This window comes from Alosa pseudoharengus, unplaced genomic scaffold, assembly GCF_046254945.1.
Source record: "Alosa pseudoharengus isolate Yale_2024_CS ecotype anadromous, Long Island Sound unplaced genomic scaffold, YU_APseudo_1.1 YU_APseudo_1.1_scf_3, whole genome shotgun sequence".
In the NCBI taxonomy this organism is placed as follows: domain Eukaryota; kingdom Metazoa; phylum Chordata; class Actinopteri; order Clupeiformes; family Clupeidae; genus Alosa; species Alosa pseudoharengus.
Window position 1 is genome coordinate 2,124,745 of NW_027468718.1, and position 26,414 is coordinate 2,151,158.

Genomic DNA, 26,414 nt, shown 5'->3' on the forward strand with positions numbered 1-26,414 from the left:
ATAAAATGCCTTGGAATAACAGTACAGTGCATTTTCATGCACTGTAATAATAAAATGCCTTGGAATAACAGTACAGTGCATTTTCATGCACTGTAATAATAATAAAATGCCTTGGAATAACAGTACAGTGCATTTTCATGCACTGTAATAATAATAAAATGCCTTGGAATAACAGTACAGTGCATTTTCATGCACTGTAATAAGAAGCCTAGGAAGAACAGTACAGTGCATTTTCATGCACTGTAATAAGAAATTTTGGAAGAACAGTATAGTGCATTTTCATGCACTATAATAAAATGCCTTGGAATAACAGTACAGTGCATTTTCATGCACTGTAATAATAATAAAATGCCTTGGAATAACAGTACAGTGCATTTTCATGCACTGTAATAATAATAAAATGCCTTGGAATAACAGTACAGTGCATTTTCATGCACTGTAATAAAATGCCTTGGAATAACAGTACAGTGCATTTTCATGCACTGTAATAAGAAGAAGCCTAGGAAGAACAGTACAGTGCATTTTCATGCACTGTAATAATAATAAAATGCCTTGGAATAACAGTACAGTGCATTTTCATGCACTGTAATAAGAAGCCTAGGAAGAACAGTACAGTGCATTTTCATGCACTGTAATAAAATGCCTAGGAAGAACAGTACAGTGCATTTTCATGCACTGTAATAATAATAAAATGCCTTGGAATAACAGTACAGTGCATTTTCATGCACTGTAATAATAATAATAATAAAATGCCTTGGAATAACAGTACAGTGCATTTTCATGCACTGTAATAAGAAGAAGCCTAGGAAGAACAGTACAGTGCATTTTCATGCACTGTAATAAGAAGCCTAGGAAGAACAGTACAGTGCATTTTCATGCACTGTAATAAGAAGCCTAGGAAGAACAGTACAGTGCATTTTCATGCACTGTAATAAAATGCCTTGGAATAACAGTACAGTGCATTTTCATGCACTGTAATAATAAAATGCCTTGGAATAACAGTACAGTGCATTTTCATGCACTGTAATAAGAAATTTTGGAAGAACAGTATAGTGCATTTTCATGCACTATAATGATAACAGTACAGTTATTTAGTCTTGTTGTCATAGGTTACAATCTAGGGGGGAGGAGTGTAGTAGTTCATACAGTGTACGGTAATGATGGCAGTACTAGAGTAAATACGGTAATGGTATTGGCCACTATCGGGCATTTCTGTATCAGAACGGAACTACGAAGTAAACTGCACTTACCGTGGCTCCGTGTCTCCGTGTGCTATTATTCATGCACAGATACTACAGGCTACATAGCAAACAAACAACAAAAGAAGAGCATTGTCATGACCTTGTCACTGTTAACTCTGCAGAACCAAACTCTTGCAATACTGCCAAGAGGGGGAAGGGGTCTGTTGGCCTGTTAACATCCGCCCATGGACAACAGATGCAAAATAGCCATTTTGGCTAATTCTGGCGCATTTACATTTTTATGTTCATTAATGTGCACTGTCCATGTCTAAATAAACCTTAAATAAAATAAATAAAGGGGGGAGGCTAAATCATTTCCTAAAATCCAAAGCACAGCAATAGAACTGAATTATTACATGTTTTTTTGTGTGTGATTGATTACAGGATATAACGGAATGCTTTATTACATGTTATTTTGTGATTGATTACAGGATTTTTGGTTCCAGAGTTTGCCAAGGACTCAACTGAAAAGATGCTTCAAGTTGAACTACAAACCACAAGTGCCTCCATCACCAGTAAGTATGAATAAGTTGAATTGCAAATTCCAAATAAACATTGCCACCCAGCAGGTTTGATCAGTCTATCTGATTCATAAGAGAACGTCTGATTCTGCATGATGTAAAGAAGCTCGTGTTATAAAGCTGAACATTGAAAACAAAAAACGTAATGGTCCTACATAAATCAAACAGAATGTTTATAAATCAAACTGAATTCATTACAAATCAAACAGAATGTACTACAAATCAAACTGAATTCATTACAAATCAAACAGAATGTATTACAAATCAAACTGAATTCATTACAAATCAAACTGAATGTATTACAAATCAAACTGAATTCATAACAAATCAAACTGAATGTATTACAAATCAAACTAAATCCATTGCCAATCAAACTGAATTCATTACAAATCAAACTGAATGTTTATAAATCAAACTGAATGTATTACAAATCAAACTGAATTCATTACAAATCAAACAGAATGTATTACAAACCAAACGGAATGTATTACAAATCAAACTGAATGTATTACAAATCAAACTAAATTCATTACAAATCAAACAGAATGTTTATAAATCAAACTGAATGTATTACAAATCAAACTAAATTCATTACAAATCAAACTGAATTCATTACAAATCAAACTGAATGTTTATAAATCAAACAGAATGTATTACAAATCAAACTGAATTCATTACAAATTAAACTGAATGTATTACAAATCAAACTGAATTCATTACAAATCAAACTGAATGTATTACAAATCAAACTAAATTCATTACAAATCAAACTGAATGTTTATGAATCAAATGTTATTGTATTAGTACTATATTGACTACTGACAGCATTCATCCACCCAAGCCAGCAGGTTTAGATCAGGGTATTTGCTTTGTAAGAGAACATTATGCTGGATTGCCATCGGTACAGTGGCGTTGAGGAACCACTGTGAGAAGATTTGTTCTGGAGCAGGTTTAGGGAGAGCTGTAATCTTGCAGCTGTAATAATCTGGAGCAGGTTTAGGGAGAGCTGGGAGCTGTAATAATCTGGAGCAGGTTTAGGGAGAGCTGGGAGCTGTAATAATCTGGAGCAGGTTTAGGGAGAGCTGTAATAATCTGGAGCAGGTTTAGGGAGAGCTGGGAGCTGTAATAATCTGGAGCAGGTTTAGGGAGAGCTGGAAGCCTTGCAGCTGTAGGACAAATCCAGGTACTTATAGGTGTCGGTGTCAGTTACGGGGGGGGGAGAGAAGGTGGAGCTTGATGCTGTGACCTCACATCTCTGTTTCCCATCACACCTTCACTGGAAACAACAGAAGAGAAATATGCTGTATGTAAATGAACATATATGATCAACATTATAACAACATTATATTGTAAAAATAATATAGGCTGTTTCACTTTTTGTTCATCTGAACCCGTTTCTCATAGAACGGATCAGCTAGTTAATGCTACATAATTCTGAACTGGTTACTCCGGACTTATCTTGGTGGTTCACTTTATATGCAGAGTTGCCTCGGCTAGCAATGTGTTTGAGACAATTCTTCGGTTTGATTAATTTCTTCTTCATTCACAGATTGTAGTTTCTTGCCTTTTGGGTTAACCCTGTTTTTGCTCATGTTCGCTAAATCTCACTTTAGTATAATCAAAAGTGTTTTCAGGGTTTTTAGATCAAAACCGTCGGGGAGCACAAGTAGCCTATCAAGCAGCCATCTGTAGTGTGACCCGGAAGCTCCCCCCGAACCTTACATTTTTCAGTAGCCATAGGTGTGTAGATTTGAACAAAATCTGGTTTGGTTATTGGGGCTTTTACTGCCTGAAAAATCCGATTTTGTTTACCACGCTCGGAGGTTAGTGCCGGTGTTGTGCCCCTTCTGGTTTTTCCACCTACTGGTTTCCGAGCTGTTTCCGAGCCTGTCCAGATGTCATGTATACCTATCAACAGCAACTGACTGCTACCCACGTCGACAGATTCGCTACATATTCATAAACATTTTACTGGCCTTTGGATGTCGCACCTCAATAAAAACTGCACTGAACTGAACTGAATACCTGAGCACTGCATTACTATAACATTTTCCAGCGGGAAAAATGTTTTTAAAGTAACCTAATTTCGATTCTCTGTGTCGCGCTGGATTCGAACCCTCCTAAGCAAAAGTATCACCATGCGAGACTGCCTCGCTCTCCACCACACTACCAACAACTACAAAACTTTCAGGACATGACGTTGTTTTCACTTAGTAGGCCATGATTTACTGTTCATCTGAATATTTTGAAACAACTGGTTACCTTGATTTAGTAGCCTGGGTGTTCCCATGCTACCTTGCGCGCGATTTGATTCACGCTGCTAAGGCAGCCTGGAGACCATGGAGCAAATTTTCGCCTGAGATAGGGGACCGATCACAGAACAAGGGGGAAAGCAAGACGATGATGAGCTATGCACAAACGCATTTGATAGACATCCGTGGCACCCAATAAATAGCCTGGCTAGCGCCACCACTTCTCAATGAGACGTGGTCTGGGAACCAAACGTTAATTTTCTCGTATTTGAAAAAAATGCCCAGATCCGTTTATTGGGTGCCACGGATGTCTTTCAAATGCGTTTGTGCATAGCTCATCATCGTCTTGCTTTCCCCCTTGTTCTGTGGTCGGTAAATGAAAATGTAGAGTGAGATATACATAGCCAGTCCCTCCAGGATTTTGCGGGTCTTTTTTGAGATTGTTGGGCCCTAAAATGCCTGATTTTTTGTAAAACATTGTGATGGAAGTTGTGGTGTTTTTAGGCGTTTGTTGTGAAGAAATTACGGGAGGAAGTGAAAATTCCAAAGAGTTGCCATTATTATTATTTTTTTTTAAAAATTGAGGGCAACTAAGGGTAGTAAGACCAAAATCACACTAATCATCTTGATATGCTTATTTAAAAATTATAAGTAAAGGTAAATATGGTCAATTTGGCTGAGGTAATTCACAATGCTATGCTCATCTCATCAGTGGAAGTCGCCATGTTGTTTAGATTGAGGTCGCCATGTTGTTTAGATTGAACACCACACCTAAACCCGCCTCAAAACAAACGCTGATTGGACGTTCGTTTGGCGAACTGCTCCAAATGTTCTCTATCGGAGAGATGCCAGACTGGTCTGCGAGTGGAAATCTGAAGCTCGCGAGATCAGGATGGTATCACGAGGCTAGGGGACCCATAGTCACATTTTGAAAGTATTGCAACACATTTCTAGTATAAAACTAAAAACAAACTCCAGGTCCACAATGGACGAAAAGGACATACCCATTTACATATAGAAACTTGGCTTTACACTGTAGAATCTGAAAGTCTTTAGTAGTCAGATCATGCTTTAAGCCCCAAGTGGTCAGCTTATGTTTTAGGGCTGAGGGGTCTGGGACCCTGGTGTGCTTAGGGACTGTTCGTTATTTATATAAGGGGCCACCGGAAGAGTTTTGGGAGCGTTAGTCAAAAAAGAAGTGACCCTCCCTCGCCAGCAAGAAATTTTTCTATGACCCTCTAAAGTGATTGAGAAAAAATGCATGACCCTCCCCAACAATTTATTGATGCCTTCCGTACTGGGTCAATTAGGGAGCTTGCATGCTACCACTCCTCCCTTGAAATGCCTTGAAAAGGCTGTCGTTTGCACAATTTCACAAATAATCACTTCAGCGGGACCGAAACATACCTGTCAACTTTTTCCGGGTTTATCAAATAGGCTATTTGAACTTTTTTACTGCAAATTGCATTTCACTCTTCTTAGGGACTGTTTGTTATTTATTTAAGGGGCCACCGGAGGAGTTTTGGGAGCGTTAGTCAAAAAAGACGTGACCCTCCCTCGCCAGCAAGTTTTTTTCTATGACCCTCCAAAGTGATTGAGAAAAAATGCATGACCCTGAGCTTGCATGCTACCACTCCTTCCTTGAAATGCCTTGGAAAGGCTGTCGTTTTCACAATTTCACAAATAATCCCCGGGACCGAAACATACCTGTCAACTTTTTCCGGGTTTATTATTTGAACTTTTTTCCCGCTGTCTTAGGAGGAGCTGCAGGGCCGTTGCGAACATGACAGGTGCGAGGCCCTTTTCACTTGCATGAAATCATGCGATAGCCTACAACACGTAGCCTACCTGTCGGTGCATTTTATAGGCTACACCAGCTTGTCTAAGAGGGGGAATTGTATAGCCTAACATTAGCTGAGTCACATAGGCTATTTGGCCATAAGCCGTTTATCATAGGCTACATCACAAAACCAAACTAGTGTAAAAAAGCACTTTAAAAGGGGGAATTAATTGGGCATGAATCATTGTGCTGAACGCTATTTGTTAATGAGCAGAAACACACTCGACATTCAAACTATTGATAAGATGTGCACTATGGAAACTGGTCTGTAGGCTAACATTGGACAAAAAAATTACATTGACTCGCCATATCCTGACTCAGAATAAAAAACATTTTCTTGCTTATTTTGCCGCAAACTCAGCCATGAAATCATAGGCTATACCTGCAAGCTGGCCTAACGTCTTTTTGAATTCATAGAAGGGCGAGCCCACTAGTCTCTCCTGTGACATGGAGGTGCGCAAATAGTTTTTAATAGCCTGTTCAACTTCGAAAAGCTTCGTTCACCCGATGCCAGTCACTGATCGAAATTTAAAAGTTCGGGAAGGTTCAAGTTTTAAGTGCAGTAGCCTAGGCCTATCTGTCCCCTTCTGAATCATATCTCGAGCCTATTATGAGGTAGCCTACAGTGCGTTATGTCCTGGGATTCGGACGTGCTCCAAAAGACAAAAAAAACTTCGGGATAGATTTTTATAGATGGTTATGAGGAGAAATATGAGAAAGAAATTTGATGATCATTGATCGTCTGGGACGTCTGGGTCGTTTGGGACGTTAAGCCCTCCATATGTGTCAGTGAAGGAGATTGAAGAAACATGCTGTCACGTGCAGGTAACCTAAAGATATGAGGAACAATATGAGAGAAATTTGATGATCACTGATTGTTGTTTTAGGACATATAAGCCACGTTAAGCTTTTTGCTTAGGCTACAATAGGCGTCAATAAAGAATAAATGCTTAGTGTCATCTTTGGCCAGGTGCGAGGCCCATCAGACGCGAGGCCATGGGCGACGGCCCAAATATTGCTGTTTTCATGAATACAAAAGTTGGGTGACCCTCCCTCCTAGAATGAAAAAAATGGGTGACCCTCCCCTCAACAAAGAATAAAAAGACATGACCCTCCCCTATTTTCCTCCGGTGGTCCATTCCATAAATACCGAACGGTCCCTTACATTTTAATACCAAAAGGTCTGGGGACCCTAACATTGTAAGCACCGAGGGGTCTGGGGGCTGTAGAGGTGAGCTCATATTTTCAAACACAACATTTTTCAGGGGGGCTACACATTGTACTCACTATGGAAGATCTAAATTTAAACTTTGATGACATGCTCCCGTCCTTACCTGGAGGTACACAGCTGTAGGAGATTTGCAGGTATTTGTAGATGCCAACACATGGATCAGTGAAGATCAGGTGGGATGCTTGCACTGCACATGTGCTTCTTCCTTCACAACTACAGTAGGAGAAAGACAAAAGGGCTGTATAGATTTCTGACAAAACACCCCATTTACTCAAAGATGAAATACATTTTTGGTGAAGGTTAAATTTACTGTCATGTTGCATTACAGTTTTAAAATAACAATCTGACAGACATTCTTTTGCCTTGGTTTTGGCTTTTAGTTTTGTTAACCCTTAGAACCCTAAACTTTTTAAAGGGCATTTTCACTACCTTACCTTAAAATTTATCCTAGTCATGGTAAGGGCAGCCAGGGGCGGAGCCAGACATTGTAAACATTCGGGGCTTAGCCCATTTCATTTTTTTTTAAATAACCCCTTAAATAATGACTTTTAGTGAATTTTGTGTAAACTAATGGACACATTGAGACTTAAAAAATGTGAAACTAACATTCAACAGATTCAAGGTATCTGACTGGCACACTGTGTAAAATTATAGTTTTGGGTCTTTCAAGAGGCAATATCTGTTCATATCTGTTTAGCATGTACTTAGTTAATTAAGTGTTTCTTATGGTTTGTACATTATAGTATTTGTTTATTTTCATTAGGCTATTGTTTGATATGACATTATTGTTTATTATTGCTATTCTCCTTCTTCCTCTTCCCTGATCTCATCTGTGTGACAAATATATAGAATATCTTATACTATAATATACATAATATGATATAATTACAGTATGGCCAGTCATCATGATACAAGGAATGCATTATCATCTTGACATAGGCGTTTCTAAATTATATTAATTTTGTAATTTAGCAATATTATTTATAGGTTTCATCAGGTCCCTTTACACAGGTGCATAAAATCAAGCACCTAGATTATGAATGCAGACTGCATGGTGCTTGATTAACACACTTATGGAAAGGGCCCTTTCCTCTCAATATATCATTGTAATGTTTTTTTTTTTTAGTTAATAATTAGTTAGGCAGCCAAAACAACATAACATGACTTTTATATTTATGTGGACTCTTGGATTATAAGATCTGTGGTGGATAGGATATCAACAAGGTTTTAAGGTAGGCTTACAGTTAACATTCTTTTGTGCAACATATGACACTGAAAAGTTGACATGGGCAGATAACTGTTAATGGGTTTTTCTGACATTTCAAAACAGTGTAGCCTAATTTATTACAAGACAAGGATCACTTTGTTTTGGGAGCTGGAATTTCTTATTCTGCAGTAGGCTTAGCTAGCCTATGAGAGTATTGAATTTGCCTTTTCCGCCGACTAACGAGGACATTTAACGTTAACATTAAGCATTTATTTAGGGAGCTAGCCAAGTAGCCTAACGTTAGCCTGCCTAACTGAGCTCTTAACGTGAAATCACCAACCTGAAACAACACCATCCGTCAGTTCACTGGGCGATGCTGTTGCTTGAACGGAGCTGGGTGGTCTTTTGAAAAACTTTCTAATATCCATAACGTTTCAACAACATGTACACAAAGTGTTTTATCACAGACTGTAAAAGTGACAGACATGGCGTAGCGTTGTCAAGGCAGCATTTTCACTGGATCTAAACAAATCAATCTAACCATTGAAATCACCATAGCGGATAGCCCAGAGACCTGGCATAGATCGTGTAGCAAGTCAAATTATTTTTCAATATTGGGCTTTGAAAATAAGGGATATATTTCCTCAGTAATAGAGCATTTTGTGAGATTTATAGAGAAACCGAGGGGAAGTTATATTGGAAATAAGAGTTGCCGGGAATTTAAAACACTAAAAAAAAAGATTCGGGGCTTTTGAAAAAAGATTCGGGGCTTAAGCCCGCTAAGCCACCCCCTAGCTCCGCCACTGAGGGCAGCCATGACCTACTGGTTAGCGCTTCGGACTTGTAACCGGTGGGTTGCCGGTTCGAACCCCGACGAGTAGGCACAGCTGAAGTGCCCTTGAGGAAGGCACCTAACCCCTCATTGCTCCCCGAGTGCCGCTGTTGTTGCAGGCAGCTCACTACACCGGGATTATTGTGTGCAGGCAGCTCACTGCGCCGGGATTATTGTGTGCTTCACCTCACTGTGTGTGCTGAGTGTGTCTCACTAATTCACGGTTTGGGATAAATGCAGAGACCAAATTTCCCTCACGAGATCAAAACAGTATAGTAAGTGCCATACACACATGCTATACAGTGTTTTTTTCAGCAGAGTCTAGGGTACCCAAATCTGCCATTTTATGTATTAATACTTGCATTGATTTAATTTAGATTTTTAAAAATACAAAAAGTGTATTATAAAAATTCTTATATTTTGGCATGTATCTCACCACTGCCAGCTGGCAGGAAATGTAATCATTCTGCATGCAGCTCTGCACCCATCACCACACCCATTTGTCTTGGTGGAATATTTCATGAATTACTCACTCAACACATGACAAACCGTATAGTAATCCGGTTTTGAAATTGTAGCAAACTTCTAGATGGTCTCTGATGTTGACGTCAGCATTCATGCATTTCAGTTTTGAAAAACTGTGCTTAAATTGTTCAATGCATGATTTCATAACAGGCCAAGTAGAAAATAAATGTTAAACATTAAATATAGCCTAGATTTGATGAATGATGAAATGATGAAATTTTCATACGGTGGCAGGTGGACAAAATATTTAATTTCCATCTCTTCTGCAGATGCAGTGAGCACATCAGATGCCTCTGTTCATTCTTATTTACAGGAATGTTGTGCATTATCTTCCAAAGATCTGTTTATTCTTATTTACAGGAATGTTGTGCATTATCTTCCAAAGATCTGTTTATTCATATTTACAGGATTTTTGTGCATTATCTTCCAAAGATCTGTTTATTCTTATTTACAGGAATGTTGTGCATTATCTTCCAAAGATCTGTTTATTCTTATTTACAGGAATGTTGTGCATTATCTTCCAAAGATCTGTTTATTCTTATTTACAGGAATGTTGTGCATTATCTTCCAAAGATCCCAACAGTAAAGCAGCAGCAGTATCTTATATCTATCTACTGAAAAAAACAAATAGTCTGACCAGTTAGTTCCGTAATTGTATAGTGAACAATTTTAGGCTAGAAGGTAGTGATAGATGTCATAGTCACAGATAGACGTCATAGTTCATAGAAAACAAGTGTAGTCTTTCATTCCTCTCACCTAAAACAAATGAAATGAACTGAACTTTGAACTAGTTCAAAATTGAAATGGCGAACTATGAACTTGCACAAGTTTCTAGTCATCGTGTGTAGCTCAGCCTACATACATTAATCCTTACTGAAGATGGATGTTAGTTTCAGTGGACCACATAAAGCAATGTTTTTTTATCAGTAGCCTACGTTTGTGCTGTTAGTTAGCCGATAAGCCTGGTTGATTGTTGTGCCACTGGCAAACAGAACATAACGTTTTGTTGTGCAGGCTCATGCCTGTGGCTAAAGTGAAGAGTCTCTGCTTTCATTTATTGTCCTTCAGCGTAAGTCAAGATCATGAGTGGCTTGCTGTAATGTGTATGATTGCTCAATGTGTTTTTAAATGTAACGTTTGCTCGCTTGTGGTCTACCATCGGAGTGGGGTGGTGATTATTAGCCCACACTATAGGCTAAGCTATCTGTTGCTGCCTGAGGAGGTTTCTTCACCTTAAATGCATTTGAAATCTGATTCAGCCAATCAGAGGCTTGAAAATGCTTTCGTCACACTAAACAGACTGTGGGTGACTCAAACCATGTGTAGTGGCAGAGATATACGTGCTCTGGAAAGTGACACTTAGGAGGAGTAAACACCCCTCCGCTACCGCGTTGGGGCCGTATTACTACCTCAAACATGCATTCATTTCTGGGAACCGAACACTGTGTCATCCATTATCCATTACACATTTCAAAGGCAAGAACGGGAAAAGGAAAAGATGCTGTTTTACACTTTCAGCAGACATTACATCCTGCTTTCACTACTTAGCAGGGGATGGATACACAGAAAGCCCTTTACACAGCAGAACTTGTATGTTTTGCTAAGACCTATGTACTGACCTTTTCATTATTATGGGGAGTGTTGTGGGAGCATAGCAGTTGGTGTTGCTGAGCTGATGTGCAGGTCGTCCAGCAGAGCAGGTGGTTTCATCAGTCCGGCCATAATTGGCGTCATGGATGTGGATTACGTTTGAACCTGGGGTGGAAGGACATGGAAGCAAAAATGGATGATGTCTTGACAACAATGATATTTGTGCACAGTTGTATCTTCTTTGACTTTAAGGCAAAGGCTGTTACTCCACCAACCATTACATTGTTCTCAATGAGCAAAAGAACATTTAATCAAAAGGCCCTAAACACATAGATTATGACAGTGCATTTCTATATAGTGTTGGAAATAACTATAGTCCTGGCTAGTGACATTGCGATGGAGGCCAGAGTGAATCTTAAGCAGGCCAGTGGTAAGCACTCTGACTGCCAAACCCTGTAGGACACTCTGCAAGCATGTGAAGCATATAAGAAGGTGTTGTAGGAAAGCATCTGAGGAATACAAACCACAGTCCAGGTTGCCATGAAGGCTTTCACATGTTTGGCTGGTACCTGAAAGAAAGGACAGGACTCGTTAACTCCAGATGTCATTGGCAAAACTACTCGTCATCTGTGTTACACTGAACAGGATGGTGATGAGATGCTCACGTTTAATACTTGGAGGAGGTACACAGCTGTAGGAGATTTGCAGGTATTTGTAGATGCCAAAACACGGATCAGTGAAGATGTGGTGGGATGCTTGCACTGCACATGTGCTTCTTCCTTCACAACTAGGAGAAAGAGAAAAGGGCTGCATGGATTTCTGACAAAACACTCCGTTCATTCAAAGAGGGTATTGGTCAAAGGCAAGGATTGGAAAAGATGCTGTTTTACACAGCACTTATGGTATCCTGCCTTCCCTACTTAGCAGGTACTACTACTACTACTAATAATAATAATAAGAAGAAGAAAAGCTTTATTTGTATAGCACCTTTCATACACAGAATGCAGCTCAAAGTGCTTTACATTTGGAACGTGTAACACAATTGTTAAGTTAACTGACTTGCACAGGCTTAACTTGAGGTGAAAGTATAAGTGAAGCGTCTGTTTTAAATAGTTTATTCCATACATGCAGGGCTCTATTCATCCATCTCCATCAATGCATACATTAACTGGCTTACATGGTATACATGCAGGTATGAGAAACCGTAATACCACAACCATAACAACCAACACTATTACCGTAATGTATAGATAAGAGTGTTATCCAAAAATTAGATTTAAAATCAATAATAAAAAAGAATCAGTCATTCCTCTTCATTGCTGTGACCGTTTATGATCCAATCAGCAACATATCAGAAATACTTAGTAGTATATAGAGTAGAAATGGATACACAGAAAGCCCTTTACACAGCAGAACTTGTATGTTTTGCTAAGACCTATGTACTGACCTTTCCCTTATTATGGGGAGTGTTGTGGGAGCATAGCAGTTGGTGTTGCTGAGCTGATGTGCAGGTCGTCCAGCAGAGCAGGTGGTTTCATCAGTCCGGCCATAATTGGCGTCATGGATGTGGATTACGTTTGAACCTGGGGTGGAAGGACATGGAAGCAAAAATGGATGATGTCTTGACAACAATGATATTTGTGCACAGTTGTATCTTCTTTGACTTTAAGGCAAAGGCTGTTACTCCACCAACCATTACATTGTTCTCAATGAGCAAAAGAACATTTAATCAAAAGGCCCTAAACACATAGATTATGACAGTGCATTTCTATATAGTGTTGGAAATAACTATAGTCCTGGCTAGTGACATTGCGATGGAGGCCAGAGTGAATCTTAAGCAGGCCAGTGGTAAGCACTCTGACTGCCAAACCCTGTAGGACATTCAGCATCATTGGCGGAGCGAGGGGGGTGGCTTCGGGGGCTCAAGCCCCGAATCTTTTTTCAAAAGCCCCGAATTTTTTTTTTGTATGTGTTTTCACTTTCCAACGATTCTTATTTAACTTCTCCTCGGTTTCTCTATAAATGTTGCAAAATGTAGGCTACTATTACTAAGCAAATATCGCTTATTTTCAAAGCACTATATTGACAGATAATCTGATTTCCCACACGAGCCGATGTAGCGGTTTACGTCATAAACTTGGCAGGAAAGGAGGAGCGGCGCAGTCAGTTTTAACAGCAAGCCTTAAGAAAAACTGTTGTTAAGACATTAGGCAATTAGGCTACTGTACCCCGGAATACAAAAATAAACTTCAGAAAGACAGAAAGTTTGTTGTACTGTATTCATAGAGTCTCAATGACCGAATCAGTAGATTTACCTGTTGTCAATTTAGTTCGTTCAATTCATTTATTGTAGACTAGTAGCCTAGGCAAATATGAAACGGAGATGTAACGTGGCTACCGGCGGGATTTTGAACTTGCATGTTTCATGCATTTTAGGGCAAAAAATACCATGGGATTAATGTGTTCTCAATTTGAGGAACGTAATCAATTGCGGACGTGCACAGACACAGAGCGCATATAGGCCTAGGTTAGGCTACTTTCACTTTATAGAGTGCACATTCATTACGTAAAAGATGCTTCATACCAAAACAACGATATAGTAGGCCGACATAGTAGGCCTAGGTTAGGCTACTTTCACTTTCTAGAATGCGCATTCATTACGTAAAAGATGCTTCATACCAAAACAACGATCAAACATTATCAAATGTATCATGACATGTTGTCACAAAGACTTACACCAGTTAGAAAATCGAAACCAAAATCATATAAGTGTAAGTGTTCTCTCATTGACACCTGTAGTTCTATGGAAAATGCGATTTCAGTTTGTAAAATGTACCCCCCCCCAACTGAATTAGTCCCCCTATGTAAAGCACTGAAGGGGGGAATTCCCCCCATTTTGAAAAATGAATTTTAAGCCCTGGATTCAATTTAGCTTTGTGTTCCACTGAACATTATAATAAGTGGGTTCATAATGTGTGGGGCTGTGCTAAACCTGACCATAAGGCTACTTTGGCCAGAGTTCAAAGTAAAAATGTATTGAGACAAGGTAGCATCCCATCAGGGTTATCTCAACATAGTATACTAGCCTATAATATACAAACCATAACTCATAAAAAATGTTTAATTTACTAAGTGCATGCTGATCAGATAGTCTATGCCTATAGACCTTTCTTTAAAGACCCAAAGTGTCAGTAAGATATACCTTGAGGCTCACATTTTTAAAGTCTCAATGTGTCCATTAGTTTATACAGAATTCACTAGAAGTCATTATTTAAGGGGTTATTTTTCAAAAATTTCTGCCGGGGGAGCATGCCCCTGGATCCCCCTAGCCTTCCTGTGTGTGACACTGGGCTAAGCCCCCAATGTTTCAAATGTCTGGCTCCGTCCCTGCTCTGCATGTGAAGCATATAAGAAGGTGTTGTAGGAAAGCATCTGAGGAATACAAACCACAGTCCAGGTTGCCATGAAGGCTTTCACACGTTTGGCTGGTACCTGAAAAAAAGGACAGGACTCGTTAACTCCAGATGTCATTGGCAAAACTACTCGTCATCTGTGTTACACTGAACAGGATGGTGATGAGATGCTCACGTTTAATATTTGGAGGAGGTACACAGCTGTAGGAGATTTGCAGGTATTTGTAGATGCCAAAACACGGATCAGTGAAGATGTGGTGGGATGCTTGCACTGCACATGTGTTTCTTCCTTCACAACTAGGAGAAAGAGAAAAGGGCTGCATAGATTTCTGACAAAACACCCCGTTCATTCAAAGACGGTATTGGTCAAGGGCAAGGATTGAAAAAGATGCTGTTTTACACAGCACTTATGGTATCCTGCCTTCCCTACTTAGCAGGTACTACTACTACTACTAATAATAATAATAATAATAATAAGAAAAGCTTTATTTGTATAGCACCTTTCATACACAGAATGCAGCTCAAAGTGCTTTACATTTGGAACGTGTAACACAATTGTTAAGTTAACTGACTTGCACAGGCTTAACTTGACGTGAAAGTATAAGTGAAGCGTCTGTTTTAAATAGTTTATTCCATACATGCAGGGCTCTATTCATCCATCTCCATCAATGCATACATTAACTGGCTTACATGGTATACATGCAGGTATGAGAAACCGTAATACCACAACCATAACAACCAGCACTATTACCGTAATGTATAGATAAGAGTGTTATCCAAAAATTAGATTTAAAATCAATAATAAAAAAAGAATCAGTCATTCCTCTTCGTTGCTGTGACCGTTTATGATCCAATCAGCAACATATCAGAAATACTTAGTAGTATATAGAGTAGAAATGGATACACAGAAAGCCCTTTACACAGCAGAACTTGTATGTTTTGCTAAGACCTATGTACTGACCTTTTCATTATTATGGGGAGTGTTGTGGGAGCATAGCAGTTGGTGTTGCTGAGCTGATGTGCAGGTCGTCCAGCAGAGCAGGTGGTTTCATCAGTCCGGCCATAATTGGCGTCATGGATGTGGATTACGTTTGAACCTGGGGTGGAAGGACATGGAAGCAAAAATGGATGATGTCTTGACAACAATGATATTTGTGCACAGTTGTATCTTCTTTGACTTTTTAAGGCAAAGGCTGTTACTCCACCAACCATTACATTGTTCTCAATGAGCAAAATAACATTTAATCAAAAGGCCCTAAACACATAGATTATGACAGTGCATTTCTATATAGTGTTGGAAATAACTATAGTCCTGGCTAGTGACATTGCGATGGAGGCCAGAGTGAATCTTAAGCAGGCCAGTGGTAAGCACTCTGACTGCCAAACCCTGTAGGACATTCAGCATCATTGGCGGAGCGAGGGGGGTGGCTTCGGGGGCTCAAGCCCCGAATCTTTTTTCAAAAGCCCCGAATTTTTTTTTTGTATGTGTTTTCACTTTCCAACGATTCTTATTTAACTTCTCCTCGGTTTCTCTATAAATGTTGCAAAATGTAGGCTACTATTACTAAGCAAATATCGCTTATTTTCAAAGCACTATATTGACAGATAATCTGATTTCCCACACGAGCCGATGTAGCGGTTTACGTCATAAACTTGGCAGGAAAGGAGGAGCGGCGCAGTCAGTTTTAACAGAAAGCCTTAAGAAAAACTGTTGTTAAGACATTAGGCAATTAGGCTACTGTACCCCGGAATACAAAAATAAACTTCAGAAAGACAGAAAGTTTGTTGTACTGTATTCATAGAGTCTCAATGACCGAATCAGTAGATTTACCTGTTGTCAATTGAGTTCGTTCAATTCATTTATTGTAGACTAGTAGCCTAGGCAAATATGAAACGGAGATGTAACGTGGCTACCGGCGGGATTTTGAACTTGCATGTTTCATGCATTTTAGGGCAAAAAATACCATGGGATTAATGTGTTCTCAATTTGAGGAACGTAATCAATTGCGGATGTGCACAGACTAGCTCAGACACAGAGCGCATATAGGCCTAGGTTAGGCTACTTTCACTTTATAGAGTGCACATTCATTACGTAAAAGATGCTTCATACCAAAACAATGATAAAGTAGGCCGACAGAGTAGGCCTAGGTTATGCTACTTTCACTTTCTAGAGTGCGCATTCATTACGTAAACGATGCTTCTTGAATTTCCCCTGGGGATCAATAAAGTATCTATCTATCTATCTCATTATCAAATGTATCATGACATGTTGTCACAAAGACTTAGACCAGTTAGAAAATCGAATCCAAAATCATGTAAGTGTAAGTGTTCTCTCATTGACGCCTGTAGGCCTATAAGGAAAATGTGATTTCAGTTTGTAAAATATACCACCCCCCCCCCCAACTGAGTCCCAGCAAATTAGTCCCCCTACAGTGGGCAGTGCTTCGACTTGGCCAGCTTCACTCGCGATCCGCGCGTGGGATCACGCGACTTTAATTTGTATTTTTCCAGTGACGCTGCAACAACCCAAACAACCGGTAGATGTCTCAAGTGAGCAGGGTGTCTCGTAAAAAGAAATGGAGCCTGGAAAACCCTACACAGACTTTACTACAGACTTTAGCAGATAGAAATAATTTAATAGCCAGAAATATGCCTGCCCTGCCCTAATAAAGAAATATTTGGTTAACTGCGAGTGAATCCAGTTTGCTGCCGTACAAGAAACGCAGGACAAATTAAACATTGTGGTTTCTCTGAGTGCAACGATGATAGACAGACATCTCAGCCAAATGCCTTCCTGTTACGTCCTGTTATCACGGAGTTACAGGCGATAAATGATTTTTGATGGTCACAAGTTTACTTCATTAGCGGTTTATTTTTTTGATTATTAAAGAGTGTTTTTCATTTAAAGGTTTGACTTTGTGCTTATTCAGTAGAGCATTTAGTGCTCTTCCCAATCCCAGACGTTCACATTGCATTTTTGTTTGTAATGGATGCAACCACAAGATAGGCTATGTGTTTGACGGCAATGAGTTGTTAACAGACATTAACCAAGACATATAGCCCAGCAGCAATCTAGGGACTGTTCGTTATTTATTGAAATGGCCACCGGAGGAATTTTGAGTGCTTCAGTCAAAAGTTGCATGACCCTCCCTTGCCTGCTAGAAATTGTTCAATGACCCTCCGACAGAATTGTTAAAAAAGACATGACCCTCCCCTGCCAATTGTCGTTGTCTTCCGCCCGCGCTGCTTTGCGCCACAGCCACACACTGTGATAACGTTCTTAAATCAATCTTTCCTGTGAGCTTGCATGCTACCAGTCCTTCCTTTTCAAATGTGTTGCGCCTGTTTGCACAATTTCACAAATAATCATATGTGATTAACTCATTGAATGCCAAGCTGTTTTCGGGAGCTTTGTCCTAGAGTGCCAGCAATCTAGACCATTGTTGATGATTTTTGTACAGCCACAGCATATTCTGTGTTATAGCTATGAACACATACAATGGCTCGTTTGAAAGGTGAGACTTTAAGCTCTCGGTGGGTGCAAACCGTGTATTTCTACACGCCTCTGTTCCTGAGAAATCCCAAGCTAAACAGTGGCTAGTTTTCATCACAATCTCTGTTTTTTTCTAGAAATGGAGATATAACGTCTTTCATGAAATATGAAGTGTTGCCTGTTACTTACTTGTGTAAACCTTCCGGGAAGTGATCAACGAGACCTGGCAAGACTGCCACCTAGTGATAGACCCACGAAAATGGCCTGGTTTTGACCTGACGTGCATGCGTCACTGATTCGACCGAAAGCGGCAACGCGAGTTATGATAAAATGTCCAGATAAAATGTCCAGATTGTGCGTTTTCATGAGTTTCACGATCGTCATATATTTCATTTCCATTCATCACAGAGTTCCCAAAATCACATATTAGGTGTGCTAGAGTGTCTAGTTTCGTAATTTAAAAAAAAAGCTAAAAACGTAATATTACGTTTTTGGCACTCAACGCGTGGCACTCAATGAGTTAATAAGAGAAACTCCTAGCTAAAATCTTTTATTGCTATTTAGGAGTAGCCTACTCCTAGTGGTAAGATAAAAGGCTTTGTGAATATGGCCCCTGGTGTCTAACCCAATGCATAGCCCATTTACACAAAATAATGGTCGAATATTAGGCAATTTATATTCACAATACTTAGGCCTACTAAAATAAATAGTATTTTATTTGTATTGGTTGTTTAGAGTAAAAAAAAATCGGTCGGTCTTAACGCAAGTTTACAACCGGCAAGTCGGTCGGACTAAAAGGGGAAAAAAATAAATATTTGGGTCGGTTCTAAATTGACCCGTGTACTACGAATCTCGATTAGTGGGTTAGCGAGGTATGTTGCGCTCAAAGCCAGGCTATGCTGTGACAAGAAAGTGGATCTGTTTTAGTGTCGCTATATCACCATGGTATCTTATGCTGTCAACCAAACCTGGTCGGGAGGAGGTTATGTGCTAAGTTATAGCTCAAATTGTGTAATCTACCGCACACTGACCAATCAATTGTCTTAAAAACAAAGTTATCTCACGTGTAGGATTCTGTCATATATCTTACAGATGGAGCTCCGCCTCTACTAACATTTTGGATCTCGAATGCGCTTTAATAGGGCGGTGCGTGCAAATATCCCACTATGGACGTGCATACCATACAACAACTGATGACAATTGATTTATTTGATGTTATAGGTTAGACACAAAAAAAGACCGCAGTGTAGATTAAGCTATCGCTCATGAATGCGGAAGTAATTGTTTTTAAATATAGGCGGTCTTGTGCATCTCCACGTTTCACGATTGGCCAACGTCATCCCAACACCGAGAACGCGCACAGATCTGAGCTGAATGCCTAGTTCGACAAATATATCACATAACTGCTATCGTAGTATCACTTAACGTATACCCCTGAGTCAAGGCTTTGTCAAGCCTCGATATGTCTACATAGCCTAGATATGTCTAACGTGCTTCGTAGTATACCCCAAGGGTTGGTCGGGTTACGGCAAACGAAAATATTTTTAAGGATGGCCTGGCAGTGTTTTTTTGCGCGTCTGCAGAAGTCAGCCAAATATGAATGTAATTCTGCGGCATAAAGCAGATGTATTTGTTTATTGTACAGAAAAATAAAAATGACATGTCAAGCAGTCAACTGACTACATTGCAGTCAAGAAGTAGGGCAAATTAATTTACGAAACCAAAACGTGGGTCATAGTTGTCTAAGCCTCTATTGCGTAGCCTGTTAAAAACATTGCCAGATAGTATTAAATCGGCAACAACATTGTTTTCTGCAGCAGCCTACCCAAGGCTACAGATTAATTCTGAACAGTTATTTCTCTACTGGCTCAATCATCACACAAGACACTGTTTTGATTTGCGTAGTTGCGTTACCCCCAACACTGACAATAATGTAGACAGCAAATTTCGATTTCGATTTTCGTTACCACTGTGTAGTCAAGCCTTAAGCCATACCCAAGTAGCCTAAATCGAGGTAATGTTTAATTATGCATGATTTATTTTGTTATTGAGTTCGTAGGCTGGGATTACTCTCGGCAACAATTATGTTTAATGGTAGCCTTCTTTTTTTTCAGAAGGGGGGCGGCAGGCAGAGCGATGTACAGTGGCAGAGCGACGCACAGTGGCTTAAAGTGGTACTAAAGCTTCACGCAGCTTCACGCCTCGTAATGCGCGACTGAAGTGGTCATTTGAAAGCGATGCCCACTGTATGTACAGCACTGAAGAGGGGAATTCCCCCCCATTTTGAAAAATGAATTTTAAGACCTGGATTAAATTTAGCTTTGTGTTCCACTGAACATTATAATAAGTGGGTTCACAATGTGTGGGGCTGTGCTAAACCTGACCATTAGGCTACTTTTGCCAGAGTTCAAAGTAAAAATGTATTGAGACAAAGTAGCATCCCATCAGGGTTATCTCAACATAGTATACTAGCCTATAATATACAAACCATAACTCATAAAAAACGCTTAATTTACTAAGTGCATGCTGATCAGATAGGCTATGCCTATAGACCCCTCTTGAAACACCCAAAGTGCCAGTCAGATATACCTTGAGGCTCACATTTTTAAAGTCTCAATGTGTCCATTAGTTTACACAGAATTCACTAGAAGTCATTATTTAAGGGAAGCCTGGGTTTTCCCATGCTGCCTTACGCGCACGATTTTATTCACGCTGCTAGGCAGCCTGGATACCATGGACCAGATTTTCGCCTCAGTTAGGGGACCAATCACAGAACGGAGGGAGGGCAGCAAGACGATGACGACACACCAAAGCCGTTATGAGCTACGTACAGACGCATTTGATAGACATTCGTAGCGCCCAATAAACGGCTCTGGGCATTCGTAAACCACGTTCGAAATATGAGAAAATGAATGCCTAGTTCCCAGACCCCATCTCAATGAGATGAGGTCTGACGTTAGCCAGGCTAATTTAAGGGGTTATTTTTCAAAAATTTCTGCCGGGGGAGCATGCCCCCGGACCCCCCTAGCCTTCCTGTGTGTGACACTGGGCTAAGCACCCAATGTTTCAAATGTCTGGCTCCGCCCCTGCTCTGCATGTGAAGCATATAAGAAGGTGTTGTAGGAAAGCATCTGAGGAATACAAACCACAGTCCAGGTTGCCATGAAGGCTTTCACACGTTTGGCTGGTATCTGAAAGAAAGGACAGGACTCGTTAACTCCAGATGTCATTGGCAAAACTACTCGTCATCTGTGTTACACTGAACAGGATGGTGATGAGATGCTCACGTTTAATATTTGGAGGAGGTACACAGCTGTAGGAGATTTGCAGGTATTTGTAGATGCCAAAACACGGATCAGTGAAGATGTGGTGGGATGCTTGCACTGCACATGTGCTTCTTCCTTCACAACTAGGAGAAAGAGAAAAGGGCTGCATAGATTTCTGACAAAACACCCCGTTCATTCAAAGACGGTATTGGTCAAGGGCAAGGATTGAAAAAGATGCTGTTTTACACAGCACTTATGGTATCCTGCCTTCCCTACTTAGCAGGTACTACTACTACTACTAATAATAATAATAATAAGAAGAAAAGCTTTATTTGTATAGCACCTTTCATACACAGAATGCAGCTCAAAGTGCTTTACATTTGGAACGTGTAACACAATTGTTAAGTTAACTGACTTGCACAGGCTTAACTTGAGGTGAAAGTATAAGTGAAGCGTCTGTTTTAAATAGTTTATTCCATACATGCAGGGCTCTATTCATCCATCTCCATCAATGCATACATTAACTGGCTTACATGGTATACATGCAGGTATGAGAAACCGTAATACCACAACCATAACAACCAGCACTATTACCGTAATGTATAGATAAGAGTGTTATCCAAAAATTAGATTTAAAATCAATAATAAAAAAAGAATCAGTCATTCCTCTTCGTTGCTGTGACCGTTTATGATCCAATCAGCAACATATCAGAAATACTTAGTAGTATATAGAGTAGAAATGGATACACAGAAAGCCCTTTACACAGCAGAACTTGTATGTTTTGCTAAGACCTATGTACTGACCTTTTCATTATTATGGGGAGTGTTGTGGGAGCATAGCAGTTGGTGTTGCTGAGCTGATGTGCAGGTCGTCCAGCAGAGCAGGTGGTTCCATCAGTCCGGCCATAATTGGCGTCATGGATGTGGATTACGTTTGAACCTGGGGTGGAAGGACATGGAAGCAAAAATGGATGATGTCTTGACAACAATGATATTTGTGCACAGTTGTATCTTCTTTGACTTTTTAAGGCAAAGGCTGTTACTCCACCAACCATTACATTGTTCTCAATGAGCAAAATAACATTTAATCAAAAGGCCCTAAACACATAGATTATGACAGTGCATTTCTATATAGTGTTGGAAATAACTATAGTCCTGGCTAGTGACATTGCGATGGAGGCCAGAGTGAATCTTAAGCAGGCCAGTGGTAAGCACTCTGACTGCCAAACCCTGTAGGACATTCAGCATCATTGGCGGAGCGAGGGGGGTGGCTTCGGGGGCTCAAGCCCCGAATCTTTTTTCAAAAGCCCCGAATTTTTTTTTTGTATGTGTTTTCTCTTTCCAACGATTCTTATTTAACTTCTCCTCGGTTTCTCTATAAATGTTGCAAAATGTAGGCTACTATTACTAAGCAAATATCGCTTATTTTCAAAGCACTATATTGACAGATAATCTGATTTCCCACACGAGCCGATGTAGCGGTTTACGTCATAAACTTGGCAGGAAAGGAGGAGCGGCGCAGTCAGTTTTAACAGCAAGCCTTAAGAAAAACTGTTGTTAAGACATTAGGCAATTAGGCTACTGTACCCCGGAATACAAAAATAAACTTCAGAAAGACAGAAAGTTTGTTGTACTGTATTCATAGAGTCTCAATGACCGAATCAGTAGATTTACCTGTTGTCAATTTAGTTCGTTCAATTCATTTATTGTAGACTAGTAGCCTAGGCAAATATGAAACGGAGATGTAACGTGGCTACCGGCGGGATTTTGAACTTGCATGTTTCATGCATTTTAGGGCAAAAAATACCATGGGATTAATGTGTTCTCAATTTGAGGAACGTAATCAATTGTGGACGTGCACAGACACAGAGCGCATATAGGCCTAGGTTAGGCTACTTTCACTTTATAGAGTGCACATTCATTACGTAAAAGATGCTTCATACCAAAACAACGATATAGTAGGCCGACATAGTAGGCCTAGGTTAGGCTACTTTCACTTTCTAGAATGCGCATTCATTACGTAAAAGATGCTTCATACCAAAACAACGATCAAACATTATCAAATGTATCATGACATGTTGTCACAAAGACTTACACCAGTTAGAAAATCGAAACCAAAATCATATAAGTGTAAGTGTTCTCTCATTGACACCTGTAGTTCTATGGAAAATGCGATTTCAGTTTGTAAAATGTACCCCCCTCCCCCAACTGAAGTAGTCCCCCTATGTAAAGCACTGAAGGGGGGAATTCCCCCCATTTTGAAAAATGAATATTTTAAGCCCTGGATTCAATTTAGCTTTGTCTTCCACTGAACATTATAATAAGTGGGTTCATAATGTGTGGGGCTGTGCTAAACCTGACCATAAGGCTACTTTGGCCAGAGTTCAAAGTAAAAATGTATTGAGACAAGGTAGCATCCCATCAGGGTTATCTCAACATAGTATACTAGCCTATAATATACAAACCATAACTCATAAAAAATGTTTAATTTACTAAGTGCATGCTGATCAGATAGTCTATGCCTATAGACCTTTCTTTAAAGACCCAAAGTGTCAGTAAGATATACCTTGAGGCTCACATTTTTAAAGTCTCAATGTGTCCATTAGTTTATACAGAATTCACTAGAAGTCATTATTTAAGGGGTTATTTTTCAAAAATTTCTGCCGGGGGAGCATGCCCCTGGATCCCCCTAGCCTTCCTGTGTGTGACACTGGGCTAAGCCCCCAATGTTTCAAATGTCTGGCTCCGTCCCTGCTCTGCATGTGAAGCATATAAGAAGGTGTTGTAGGAAAGCATCTGAGGAATACAAACCACAGTCCAGGTTGCCATGAAGGCTTTCACACGTTTGGCTGGTACCTGAAAAAAAGGACAGGACTCGTTAACTCCAGATGTCATTGGCAAAACTACTCGTCATCTGTGTTACACTGAACAGGATGGTGATGAGATGCTCACGTTTAATATTTGGAGGAGGTACACAGCTGTAGGAGATTTGCAGGTATTTGTAGATGCCAAAACACGGATCAGTGAAGATGTGGTGGGATGCTTGCACTGCACATGTGTTTCTTCCTTCACAACTAGGAGAAAGAGAAAAGGGCTGCATAGATTTCTGACAAAACACCCCGTTCATTCAAAGACGGTATTGGTCAAGGGCAAGGATTGAAAAAGATGCTGTTTTACACAGCACTTATGGTATCCTGCCTTCCCTACTTAGCAGGTACTACTACTACTACTAATAATAATAATAATAATAATAAGAAAAGCTTTATTTGTATAGCACCTTTCATACACAGAATGCAGCTCAAAGTGCTTTACATTTGGAACGTGTAACACAATTGTTAAGTTAACTGACTTGCACAGGCTTAACTTGACGTGAAAGTATAAGTGAAGCGTCTGTTTTAAATAGTTTATTCCATACATGCAGGGCTCTATTCATCCATCTCCATCAATGCATACATTAACTGGCTTACATGGTATACATGCAGGTATGAGAAACCGTAATACCACAACCATAACAACCAGCACTATTACCGTAATGTATAGATAAGACTGTTATCCAAAAATTAGATTTAAAATCAATAATAAAAAAAGAATCAGTCATTCCTCTTCGTTGCTGTGACCGTTTATGATCCAATCAGCAACATATCAGAAATACTTAGTAGTATATAGAGTAGAAATGGATACACAGAAAGCCCTTTACACAGCAGAACTTGTATGTTTTGCTAAGACCTATGTACTGACCTTTTCATTATTATGGGGAGTGTTGTGGGAGCATAGCAGTTGGTGTTGCTGAGCTGATGTGCAGGTCGTCCAGCAGAGCAGGTGGTTTCATCAGTCCGGCCATAATTGGCGTCATGGATGTGGATTACGTTTGAACCTGGGGTGGAAGGACATGGAAGCAAAAATGGATGATGTCTTGACAACAATGATATTTGTGCACAGTTGTATCTTCTTTGACTTTTTAAGGCAAAGGCTGTTACTCCACCAACCATTACATTGTTCTCAATGAGCAAAATAACATTTAATCAAAAGGCCCTAAACACATAGATTATGACAGTGCATTTCTATATAGTGTTGGAAATAACTATAGTCCTGGCTAGTGACATTGCGATGGAGGCCAGAGTGAATCTTAAGCAGGCCAGTGGTAAGCACTCTGACTGCCAAACCCTGTAGGACATTCAGCATCATTGGCGGAGCGAGGGGGGTGGCTTCGGGGGCTCAAGCCCCGAATCTTTTTTCAAAAGCCCCGAATTTTTTTTTTGTATGTGTTTTCACTTTCCAACGATTCTTATTTAACTTCTCCTCGGTTTCTCTATAAATGTTGCAAAATGTAGGCTACTATTACTAAGCAAATATCGCTTATTTTCAAAGCACTATATTGACAGATAATCTGATTTCCCACACGAGCCGATGTAGCGGTTTACGTCATAAACTTGGCAGGAAAGGAGGAGCGGCGCAGTCAGTTTTAACAGCAAGCCTTAAGAAAAACTGTTGTTAAGACATTAGGCAATTAGGCTACTGTACCCCGGAATACAAAAATAAACTTCAGAAAGACAGAAAGTTTGTTGTACTGTATTCATAGAGTCTCAATGACCGAATCAGTAGATTTACCTGTTGTCAATTGAGTTCGTTCAATTCATTTATTGTAGACTAGTAGCCTAGGCAAATATGAAACGGAGATGTAACGTGGCTACCGGCGGGATTTTGAACTTGCATGTTTCATGCATTTTAGGGCAAAAAATACCATGGGATTAATGTGTTCTCAATTTGAGGAACGTAATCAATTGCGGATGTGCACAGACTAGCTCAGACACAGAGCGCATATAGGCCTAGGTTAGGCTACTTTCACTTTATAGAGTGCACATTCATTACGTAAAAGATGCTTCATACCAAAACAATGATAAAGTAGGCCGACAGAGTAGGCCTAGGTTATGCTACTTTCACTTTCTAGAGTGCGCATTCATTACGTAAACGATGCTTCTTGAATTTCCCCTGGGGATCAATAA

The 26,414-nt window shown here is 39.9% G+C and overlaps 2 protein-coding genes across 2 annotated transcripts; both read right to left on the reverse strand.

The window, feature by feature from the left end:
* Positions 1 to 2,758: 2,758 nt before the first annotated feature.
* On the reverse strand, positions 2,759 to 13,131 carry LOC143100958 (L-rhamnose-binding lectin CSL2-like). The gene is made up of 7 exons (XM_076264547.1): positions 13,110 to 13,131; positions 12,687 to 12,822; positions 11,905 to 12,026; positions 11,692 to 11,808; positions 11,269 to 11,404; positions 7,189 to 7,298; positions 2,759 to 2,928 (listed from the first exon to the last, which is right to left on the reverse strand). The coding sequence occupies exons 1-7, from the start codon at positions 13,129 to 13,131 to the stop codon at positions 2,759 to 2,761; spliced, it is 813 nt and encodes a 270-aa protein (XP_076120662.1).
* A 1,622-nt stretch (positions 13,132 to 14,753) lies between these two features.
* LOC143100959 (L-rhamnose-binding lectin CSL2-like) lies at positions 14,754 to 22,662 on the reverse strand. Its single transcript, XM_076264548.1, has 6 exons — positions 22,641 to 22,662; positions 22,216 to 22,351; positions 21,433 to 21,554; positions 21,292 to 21,336; positions 15,614 to 15,749; positions 14,754 to 14,949 (listed from the first exon to the last, which is right to left on the reverse strand). Exons 1-6 carry the CDS (start codon positions 22,660 to 22,662, stop codon positions 14,754 to 14,756), a joined length of 657 nt encoding a protein of 218 aa, XP_076120663.1.
* Between the last annotated feature and the right edge of the window lie 3,752 nt (positions 22,663 to 26,414).

Excerpts from the sequence above, each read along its gene's own strand:
- LOC143100959 (XM_076264548.1), bottom strand. The coding sequence starts at position 22,662 with ATGATGCTGAATGTCCTACAGG. Across the intron at positions 22,352-22,640 it reads GATGCTGAATGTCCTACAGG|GTTCAAACGTAATCCACATC; the intron begins GTTTGGCAGTCA and ends CTTCCACCCCAG. Across the intron at positions 21,555-22,215 it reads CTCCCCATAATAATGAAAAG|TTGTGAAGGAAGAAGCACAT; the intron begins GTCAGTACATAG and ends TCTTTCTCCTAG.
- LOC143100958 (XM_076264547.1), bottom strand. The coding sequence starts at position 13,131 with ATGATGCTGAATGTCCTACAGG. Across the intron at positions 12,027-12,686 it reads CTCCCCATAATAAGGGAAAG|TTGTGAAGGAAGAAGCACAT; the intron begins GTCAGTACATAG and ends TCTTTCTCCTAG. Across the intron at positions 7,299-11,268 it reads CTCCCCATAATAATGAAAAG|TTGTGAAGGAAGAAGCACAT; the intron begins GTCAGTACATAG and ends CTCCTACTGTAG.